At 51.4% G+C, this 10,736-nt stretch overlaps 1 protein-coding gene and 1 long non-coding RNA gene across 3 annotated transcripts in view; one reads left to right on the forward strand and one right to left on the reverse strand.

Annotated features, from left to right (window-relative positions):
* The window catches only part of LOC108444947, a 56,246-nt gene that overhangs the window by 28,210 nt on the left and 17,300 nt on the right, over positions 1–10,736 (forward strand). The gene's annotated exons all lie outside the window — the stretch shown is intronic.
* ANTXR2 (anthrax toxin receptor 2) overlaps positions 1–10,736 on the reverse strand; it is a 78,566-nt gene that overhangs the window by 1,438 nt on the left and 66,392 nt on the right. The window contains exon 16 of one of the 2 annotated variants that reach the window (XM_017727333.1): positions 2,681–2,755. The exons of the other annotated variant lie outside the window; for it this stretch is intronic. Within the exon in view, the coding sequence (XP_017582822.1) occupies positions 2,681–2,755 (75 nt within the window). The remainder of the gene's footprint in view (positions 1–2,680; positions 2,756–10,736) is intronic. 2 annotated transcript variants of the gene reach the window in all.

Consider the following 10,736-nt stretch of genomic DNA (forward strand, 5'->3'; position numbering starts at 1 on the left):
AGGGGCACAGGTGGAATCCTGACAGCTTTCGATGCAGCAGAATGAAACAAATCCAACAGTGAAATCTTAAACCTTTTTTATTCACTTGGAGCTCATTTAAATGCCTAAACTCCCACAGGGTCATGGGGCATTAGAGTAGGGTGTGCTGCCTCAAAGCAGCTCTCTGGCACAGCAGCGATTCCTTCCCTTTGGTCACAGGCATCTGTCAAGGACGGTGCCACGCGAACAGTGCTGGATTTGGAGCAGGCAGCACTGCTTCTGCTCTGAATCCTTATTTCTGCTTTAAGACATGCACTGCTGGAGGGAAATTACTGCTTCCTGCTCAAACCTGGGAGATTATGGAATTGCCAAATGAAATTTGGGCTGGATTTCATATTCCTGTCATTCATTTAATTTGATCTTCAGTTTTTCTGGGTATCAAGGAGGGTGATGGCAGAGAGTTATCTGGCATGACTCAAGCAGGTCTTGGCTGGCATGAGAAGGGCAGTGTTCTCATCAAGGGGTTTCCTAATGTTTCAGTTCTGTCAGCTGTGTAAGAAATATAAAACCGGTGAAAAGGTGGGGACAGGAACTGTAGGAACTTCTGGCTGCCACCATCTGTATTATACATGTAGAAGAGATGCAGAGAGATAAATCATGGAATCCTTTAGGCTGGAAAAGCTCTTCAAGCTTTTTTTCACCCAGTCCAATCATTCCTCCAGCACTGCCAAGGCCACCACCATGTCCCCAAGTGCCACATCCACATGCCTTTTCCTGCCAGGATGAGTGGTTCCAGGCGGAGCAGGGCGAGAGGAGAACCTTAAGCAAGCACTGCCTGTTCTGGTTCCCCACTCATGCCCCACATCTCTGCCCCCAACCTCCTTATTCCATGACTCACGGCGAAGAGAAGAGAGAAAGAAGTTGTGTGGTCAGGCAGGTTGCCCATGTCACTGGCAGGGAAGACACCCTGAGCTGGGGAATCTCAGAACCCTAAGATATACCAGCTCTCCAAACACTCTCAGCATCAGACAGTAACAGGTAATAACAAATACACTGTCAGTTTAAGTGGGAAATTCAACCATTTGCATTCTAGATAGGCAAACTGAGGCAGGCAGAAAATAAAAGGCTTGTTGTTCACTTGTTAGGGGTTTATCACTTCAGATCAGTATGAGCTGCAGGTTTTCATTACTAGAAACTCAGTGATGTGACCAACAAGCACTTTCTCCTGCAAACTGGTGTGGAGAAAAAGAGGCGGACTCATGTAAGTCCTTCCTCTAAAGGCATCCAAAGCCTCCCATGCAGTGATATCTGTGTCATCACTGAGACCAGCTTTTAGAAACAGAATATTAAATTTTTCTTCTGATTAATCTGACCTTTACAGAACGAACTATTTACTTAAGTAGAAGCACTGTTTACCAAACATTAGTCTCACCAGTCTGGTTTTGGCCTTCCCAATTAAAACACGCGTTCTCCATGTAACCAATTCCACCAATGCATTCCCATCCTGGTGGCATTGCCAGGATACCCCAGTGTGGGGAGTAACTGTTACACTCGTGTCCCTGTGCTCAATTAAACCATCAATCCAACCAATTTGAGTTCTGACGTACCATGCCTTGTAAATCACTGGTTCATAAACCTTAACAATACCAACATGTAGTGAGTATGAAATTGCACTAAATTAGTGGTTTAGCACTACAGTAATTAAAAAATGAGTTATGCATGCATTCTGTGATCTTTGTAGGGAATATGGGAGCTGTCTCCATGCACCAGATCCAGTAGGGAAAACCCCACCCTTCATGCTCACAGACGCACCAGAGGTACCGTGGGGGAAGAACGTGGCAGGCAACAAAAAAGAGGAAAGAGATCTATAGCAAGGGGGGTTTACCTAAGAAGGAATTATTTTATATTACATCAAAGCCATTTATCCAGTTGTTGAATTTCTTTCTGAATCAAAGTTACAGGGAAAGGTGGAAATTCTCAGAGGGCACAGGATCTCAGGGACTGGGTGCTCGCTCACACCAAACCCCAGGTTAGAGCCTCACCTGGCAATGCCCGAAACAAGGCACCAAGAGGGGCCTGCAGGGGCAACAGTGAGTCTCTCTCCAAGCCCATACGGCTCTGTGGCCCGTGCTGAGGGCAAGGGGGGAAGAGACATCCCTTTGGGACAGTGTCCACCCTGGGCCTGGAGCTTGGCTGTTGATGGTGGCCAGCCATGTGTGACGAGCACTTTGGGCTGTCTGTGTGAGCAGACACATGCTGCTGTCCCACGATCCCAGTGGAATTCTGGGCTCCGGCAGGGGCAGGAGAACACAGCAAGGGCTCCTCTGGAGCCCCTTCAGTGTTCATCAGGAATTCAGGAAGGGCAGGTGAAGCAGGCTGGATCTGGGATGGGATGTGACCACACTGAGCCTCCAGGCTGAGCTGCTCCACCTGGTCTAAGGTGCTTGTCCTTGTGTATGACTGGATTCCTTTAGCATGGCCAAGTAGCTGGATCCGTGGGAAGTTTCCCTGGGCACTGCTGATGTGTTCAGCATCCGGCTGAGGACTAAGAACAACTGCTTTTCCCAGAGCAGCACCTGGCAGTGTTCTGCCGGGACAGTTGTTGCCCCGTATGATACCCAATGTCCCAAGAGCTTGGCTTCTCCTGGCCTGGGAGGACTGAGATCCCCACTGCCCATTGCTGAGACTCATGTGCTCCTACCTTGGCTGCAGTGTCCCATGAAGAACACATGCCCTTTTGGGATTTGGCATTGATCCTGCACTCCATGATCGGTGCCTGCAGAGCCGTGAGAAAGGAGAGGGCTTCAGAATAATGCCCCTCCTGAGACATGAATTGAACACTGTCATTTCTGTTGCCCCATTGTCACAGCACTACCAAAGCATCTTCCATCCCTCATGGGCGCATCCCTGCGAGCCCAAGCCTGCGTCCCCGGGAAGCGGTCTGCTCCCGACAGCTCCCCAGGGCAGCCTGCCCAGGCTGCTGCTGCACTTTGGGTCAGCAGGCAAGAACCTGCTTTACCTGATTCTGTTTGTTCTCACATGCACCCTGCACTTTGCCTCTCTGTAAGGATCAAAGTTGAGGGCAGTGTGTTCTTCCCTGTAGCCCTTGCACAATCAGACAGGACTGTGTACACCTTTTCCTCTTTGTTAATGCATGGGAACAGGCCATTTCCTGCTTTCCACACCTCTTCAGAATCATTGCCTCCCCATCTGCTGCTCACTGGGATAACAAATGTGCTCTGGACCTACACACTCATGTGCAATGGTGACAATAAAAGGGAATTCTGAGGGAGTAAAGCTGGGAGTGATTCAAACCGGGCACTGAGGTGCCAGTGCCTGGCAGCACCTGCCTCAGAGTCCTGTTGCCTGGCTGAATTGATCCTGGCACTTCCTCTGGGCAGTGGGAGCGGAACCAGAGCGCCTGTGCAGGGCCAAACCCCACTGTCTGACAAGACCCTCAGTGACCTCCCCATTCCAGAGGAGGCAGAAGCAGCATTATGTCCCCTGGCCCATCTGGGCACTAAAATTCCTCTGGCATTAAATTTGACCGCTCCTTCCCTGGCTCCACTGCCTGGGATGTATTTTAGGTACAACACTCACTCACCCCATAAATACCCACTGACAAGTGTACAGCGGAAGGGAAGTTTATTTTTTTTTAAAGATCGCTCTTTACTGTGGAGAAGGGCTGCTAACCCACCCCATCCTGTGCAGCTCTGAACAGCTCTCAGGGACTGGAGCTGGCATCTCTCTCCCACTTGCTTGTTGTCCCTCACAATGTGGTAATCCCTCATCCCGGAATCCCGGGACGCTCGGGGCGTTGTGGGCGTTTGAAACTGGTTTCCCACCCTGCTGACACGAAGCTGAGTGCTGTGCTGCTGGGCTCTGAGTGCTCAGACCTCCCTTCTGCCCAGGTGTGCTGCTACCAGCACGTTTGTCTGATGTCAGGCAAACCCATTGCCAGTTCCCCCTCTCACCTGTGGCACAGCCCACATGCTGCCATTCTGCAGGTGGCACCTGGAGAGGTGCCAGTGCACAGCCCTGAGCCATGACGTGGGAGTAGGGCTTTAACCCCTGGAGAGCTGCCTCACGGCACTACCTCCTGCTGGAAGGACCATTTGTCACACAGTTCATCAGCAATAATTCCTTAGAAGATGCTCCTGAACTGGTGTTACGGCTGCAGGCACCGGAATTGTTCCTGGGGCCACCTGAGGCAGCTTTTCCCCAGAATTCCTGAATTGCTGGCTGAAACACCCCTGACAGAGCTGAGGTGAGATCTGAGAACACCCCAGGGTGGGCTCAAAGACCTCCTGAAGTGACTTCCTAAAGTAACAACACCACCATGAAGAGAAACAAACTACAATGGAACAGTGCTATTTGGGCCCTAACAAGAATTTGGTTTTTCACTTTAACAAATTTTGCCAGCAGCTTCAGTGGAAAGGCATGTTAATTTGTGTATTTTCCTCAGATTTATGTAATGTAACCTCCTTAGCATGTGTGCGTGAACCACACGATCTTTCCCAGCAATCCTACAGTCCTGGAGGTCAGCTTCCAAAGGTCACGGGGTCTGGGGTCCAGGAGCTGGTGTCACAAGGGAACCCAAAAAAAGGTTGCTGTGAGGAGAAGGTGCCAGCACAGTTACAGGTGCCTCACAGCCACCTTCCACCCCTTGGACCTGCTTTAGATGTGGGCAGTAAAGGGCAAGAAGACAGGAGTAAGTTGTTTTAAAAGATAGTTCCTGTCTTTCGCACCTGATAAATGCTGTATTTTGGAGCACAGGCCGAGAAACCAAACCTGCCAGGGAGAGGTTCCAAAGAGGTCGTTTAAAGATGCTCGGTTGGAAGATTTTTATTTTTTTTTTCGGTGCCTGTGATTTAGATGTGTGTTTGGAGCAAACACTGAGGAGAGGAGGGCATGTTTATGTGTGAAATGCTGCTGTTGGAACCCGGGGTGGCTCATGCCCACTTCGTACCTGCAGCGCAGATGGAACTGCACATACCTGCTGCTGCCCTGGGAGCCAAGGGTATTTGCCGAGGTATCTTTAGTGGGCTGGCAGCTTTGAGGAAATGCCAGCTCTTCACCCACGAGCAGCACTTACTTGGGTACTGGGCATATGGACAAGTCAGCACAGCTGCTCTGTCTTGCAAGTGCATGTCACCAGGGGTGTACCCCTGTGGGACCCGGGTCCAGGGGCTCTGCAGCCCCCTGTGCTCTGTGGCACCCAGGGAGAGCCACCTGCACTCCACCTGTGTCCTGGTGCCCTGCACCCCATCGTGGACAAGGCGGAATAGAGATGGCACAGGGCTGTGGGCAGGCAGGGAATGGGCAGGAGTGGGTGCTGGGCTGGCGTTGAGCACTGGCCATCCTGCCCTGATGGGTTTGGGTAGTGAAGAAGGGAGGGATTTCTTTCCTTTGCCAAGTTTTCTGTGACTGCTGTATTCAGCAGTTCTCCAAATAAACTCCTGCCTTGACCGAGAGTGGTTGTGACAAGCTGCCTGTCCTGCGAGCTGGCCTTCCAGGGCTGGGAGGAGGGAGTGTCGAGCTGCTGAGCTGGCCGGTGAGCCTTGGGGGAGGATAAAACTGGCTGCGTCTGTAGCATCTGCTTCAAAAGGAGGTTGTGGCAAATATTTTATTCAGCAGAGCTGGAGGTCTCCTGTCTCTAGAGGGCAGGAGTTTGTTGTTTTCCTCATGCAAGGCAAGCATTGCTTATGCAAAAGGAAAGGATGTGGAAATGGCCTGGAGAGCCCCTGTTTTTCCAGCAGGGATCCTCTGGAGCGAGGGCCCTGGCTCGCTCCCCCTGACCCTTGGCAGTGAGCCTCCCTCGCTCCCAGCGTGCTGCCTCCCTGGAAGTACCTCCCTGGCCTGGCAAGGTCTGACCCGTTCCTGAAGGACATGCTCTTGGTTCTGCTGTGGGCGCCTGCCAATGGAGGGCTCTTCTCCTTCAGCTCTCCTTAGTCCTTGGAAGGCCGAGTGAGGCCATTCCACTGCCAGAGGGAAGGTGCTCTGTGTCCTGGCGCTGGCCCAGTGCACACCTTGCCCGCTCACACCGCTCACGCATGGACACTCAGCCGCTCAGGCACGTGCTGCCAAAACCAGGACACATCTCCTGCCATCTCCACAGTGACATACAGAGCTGTCCCTGGGACAGCTCCCTCTCCTCCCATGGGACACTGGGAGGTTGGGTTGTGATTCTTGCTTCCAGGTGAAGCTCTGAGAGTCACACATGCAGCACTGCAGCACAGGGGAAAAACGGAAGTGAGGTTTTGTCTGAGACATGTCTCTGCTCTTTGAGCTCTTCCCAAAACTTCTGGGATGAATCCCTGCTATGAGTGGGGATCCCATTTATGTTATGGGGGGTCTCTACACAGACTGACACCAGGCGTAATCTCTAGTGCCAGTTTCCTCATGTCAGCATCCTAAACAACTTTGTGAGTTTGCGACATCTTTTTTAGGAAGAAAAGAAAGATAATATGCTACTATAGAGGCATCACGCTTCAAGTCTCGTAGAATCAATAATCAGCCCGCTGAAACCATAAATTAGCAAATCCTACTGCTGTGGAGCCTTTTTTATTTATAAGGACAAAGAATATCCAAAATATGGAGTTCCTAGGGATGGCACCTCTAAAGCACAAGTTAAACATTCCCATCATTCTTCCTTCTTCCCATCTGTGCAGCCACTGTGAGAAAAACACAATTTATCCTTCTCTGAAATCAGGCGTAGCAACAGATAAACCAGAACTGTCAGAAGACCCGTTCTCCTCAAACTCCACTGCTCCTCTATTATGACCTCAACTTGGGCCTCTCCTAACATCCCTTTCCTTTAGGAATACTTCCCAGTGTCCTTTTCCTGATCAATGCTTTAACCTGGGCCTTTCTGAAGAGACACTCTCCTCTTCAGATGGCTCAGAGATTTAAGACCCACCTGCTCTACAGCTTTAGGTGCGTAAGTCACCCAGGGTCATGTTCTGAGCCTGTATTGGAGCAATGGCACAGCATTCAGACCCCAGCCCAAATCCTGGCCTGTGGATTATCCAGCATCTGACTGGCTTTCTGACAATGGCTTGTAACAAGAGAAGGCACCCCAGTTCTGTGGTATTCAGGACGCTATGGAAATAATTTTAAGCTAGTTATCATACAATTACTATGACCAAAATATCCACTTTAGAAATTCTGTGGGAAGATGTCAACCTATTTGAAGTAGTAGGCAGGGTTTAAGTGGGGGCTCTGAGGAGGAAGACTGGCAAGGCTGCGGCAGGAGGGTGCAGCTTCCTGGGGTTGTGCCCACTTGGCTGGGGCTGGCTCTGGCTCTGGAGACAGGAAGGGAGAGCCCAGCAGGACCCTCGTTCTGCATACACACACTGCACGTGGCAGCCCTCTAGATGCCACTGTGACCCAGCTGTCCCAGCTGGTGACAATTCAGTGCTGCTGACAGCAAGCACATGACCAGGAAGGACACGGGTGCCAGGCTGTTTCCCCCCCCCTCCACCACATCAGCTTCCCTGGTACCACAAGAGTAAGCTCTTCTTCCTGCAGACAAGCCCCCCAGCACATTGTTAGGCTTTGGCTGGCATGCCAAAGGGATTAGTAATTCAAACTTCTCAGATATTTAGGCATCCCACTCCCCAGCAGCATTCTCTGATTTTGTACTGCCAAGGCATTTGCTACGACTACCCTGCAGGTGCCAGTGTCACTAAGTTACTGGCTCTGTTAATTTTTAGGCTCTGCTTCTGCTCCTGTGTGCCTTGTTGAAAATCAGGAACAGTTTCTTTAAAGGCAGCTGCATAATGGCACTGGGATGTGAAGGGTCCCTGGACTGCGCAGTGACAGGGTGCGGTCCGTCAGGGGCTCCTTCCGGGCCCCCCCAGCTGGCCCGTCACACACAGTGCTGGCAGCCGCCAGGATGGGTGCACTGGGCTGTCCTCTCTCCCTGCCTTCGGAATGCGGCCTGGGGCTGGAGGCTGTATTCTCTGAGATGTTTCTCCTCACTAGAAGCCACTGCTACAGGCGTGCCTATGGAGGTGCCCCTGTTCTCCAGCAGTCAGGACAGGTCTCCTGGGGGAACATTGTCAGGTTGCATTTCCTCCCTTCCCTGTGCATTTTTCTTGAATGTCCGTGTCCAACAACTACTGGAAAAAGGGATTTGGTGGGGTTTTTGGGAGAGCTCCAAGTGCTGAGGAGGGACAGGGTATTTATGGCATTTACTCCGTTGCTGTGCAGATCCCCTGAATCCCGGCTGCTCTGTGCTGTGTTTCCTCTGAGGAGCTCTCCCAAAACCCACAGGAATCAGTGCAGACTGCTGAGTCTGTTCTGGTTTTCAGTTCCCACCTTTGCCTTTCTCCCTTTTTTCCTTCGCTCAGTTTAATTTGTATAATGAGTGAGGGCTTTGGAGGGGCTTTGTTACACATAAACCCAGAGATGGTGGCATTAAGTGCATTTGCTAAATTAATAAAGAAATCTGCTCGTTTGCTGTAGGGTTCTGTTGTTGATTTGGGAACAGTGAGCTCTTGCAAATCTCAGCTTTCACCTTGCCAATCCCCGTATCCCTCTAAGTGCACTGCAGTTCCTTGGAACCTGTTGGGGGTTGGTGCTGGCATCCCTTCACTAGATCACATTTATGCATTAGTGCCATCTGTGCCTGCTGCACCTTCTGTGAGCCAGCCCGGCCAAGTGACTGGCAGTTATCTGGGACTGCACACAGAAGGAGAGGGAAGAGAAAGGGGGGAAGGAGGAAGTCAGTAAGGATGGCACCTGGGGCTTCTTGTGTGCCGGTGGGTCTGGGGAGCACAGACCTGCACTGGAGGTCCCTCCCTGCCACTGCTGAGTCCTTCCTGCGGCTTTCTCTCTGAATAAGAGAAGTAAATACCTGTCTCATGGCATTCAAACCAGTTCTCCCCGTCCTTGTGTTCTGGAGGAGAGACAAAGTGCCGGGACTTGAGAAAAGAAGCCGCTGCAGTCGGGGGACAGTGCTGGGCTTTGCACTGTGCGGAGTTTCCCTGAGGGCAGGGCTGGGCCCGAGCGGTGCCGTGGTTCTGTGAGCACTGGGGGCAGGAGGGAATGCAGGGGCGGCCATGCTGGTTTATCTATTGGCCGTCTGTTCAGGGTCTCTGCTGGTAAAAAAATCTCGTGCGTGAAACGACCTGTCAGGAGTTCTCCCCATCAATAACGGGACAGGAGGGCGTTTGCTGCTGTTCCTGTGCCAGGAGCTGAACTGCTCCCAGCACCCGGGTCCATGTGGATGGAGTCTGGGTGCATAAGAGATCATGAACTCCCAGCTGAAAGTTCAGATTGATTTGTCCTACACAGGTAGGTACAAAGTATAAGAGCAGATAGAGATACAAATGGAAGAGTTCTTACACTGAATGTAACTGTCTGCTAAGAATTTAGAAGTGAATTATCTGGCTTAGAAATTAATTAAATCATTGCAGCGTCAGTCTGTCCAGAAAAATAAGGTGCCTTACCCAGCCTACCTTACATCAGGGAAGGAGCACACGAGCTCCTGGCAGGGGGGCTGAGCAGCCTCCCGAGCTGAGCACCCTTTCTGACAAAGCTGCAGAGTCACACCTTCCTCTCAAAGCAAGACTCACCTGTGTGTGTGCCTGGACACTGCCCACAGTGAGGGAACTCTCCTTCTCCTAACTAGGTTTATAAATATTAACGTATAATAAGTACATCTTTCTGATTTTGTTCTGAATGACCACTTTCACACTGTGGAGTCTTTTCCACTTAGAATAAGATACTTGGAATTCAAGATTTGCTTTTTCTTTCTTTCCATATGTTCTGTGTTAAACATATGCTATACTTTATATTTAAAAACTAGCAGCAGACTGAAAAAAAATTGCCCACACTGCACCACAAAAATATGTTTGCTTCATTATCCAAAGCTTCTGGGTTTCTGTAGTTTTTTTTACCAGGCAGGAGGAAGCACCCTCGAGGGCACTCTCAGAATGGGAGATAACTCAGAGGAGCTGTAGAGAGAGGGAACATCTGGTTCTCACTAAAGCACGGATAAGGCTGGCCAGACCTTAGAGCTGTACGCAGCCTGGTTGAGGTGGTGATGGAGTTGTCAGCTTTGGAATTAAGGAAGGAAGCTCCTCCACTTCATTCAGGAATTGGCCTTGAGTACTTGGGTAACACTTGAGCCGGCATCTCCTGAAAAGCTGCACAGATGCAAAAGGAAAAGGAGCAGCATATGCCACGTGTGTAGGTCCCTGCCCAGCGCCCTCCCCTCCCGCGTGGGCTGACCCAGAGCTTGCTCCTGGGCATGGAAGTGCAGATGGCTTGGCTGGGGGGGCACACACCTGGGCACAGCACAGGGCCAGGCCAGGATAGGCATCCATCCAGCAGCACTGAAACACCGAGGAACACACTCCCCACTGTTTCATACCTGCCTGGCCTGGAAGGCTGGCTGGGGGCCTGGGGGATGGCACTGCCAGGGACAGTGTGCTCGGAGGCATGCCCAGAGCCTGGGGCAAGGCTGGGGGCTACTCCCAGAGCCCAGCCTGAGCCCTGGCTGCACTGGGCCACAAGGAAGGGCACAGTCAGATCTTCCCAAAGGAGCTGTGCATCCTCCAGAGGACCCTGACCCAGCTGGCAGGTGTGTGGGCACAGCACAACCCCTACAGTGTCATTGGGAGCCTTGTGCTGAGCTAGCTCCTACCTCCTGCCTGAGCAGACACTTGGGAATGCCAGCAGGAGGAGGACACTAGAGTTCCAAGGGATTTGACAAAAATTTGAATTATCCCACCTAGAGAGTTTCAAGT

The sequence above is a fragment of the Corvus brachyrhynchos genome, unplaced genomic scaffold (assembly GCF_000691975.1).
Source record: "Corvus brachyrhynchos isolate BGI_N302 unplaced genomic scaffold, ASM69197v1 scaffold112, whole genome shotgun sequence".
Classification (NCBI taxonomy): domain Eukaryota; kingdom Metazoa; phylum Chordata; class Aves; order Passeriformes; family Corvidae; genus Corvus; species Corvus brachyrhynchos.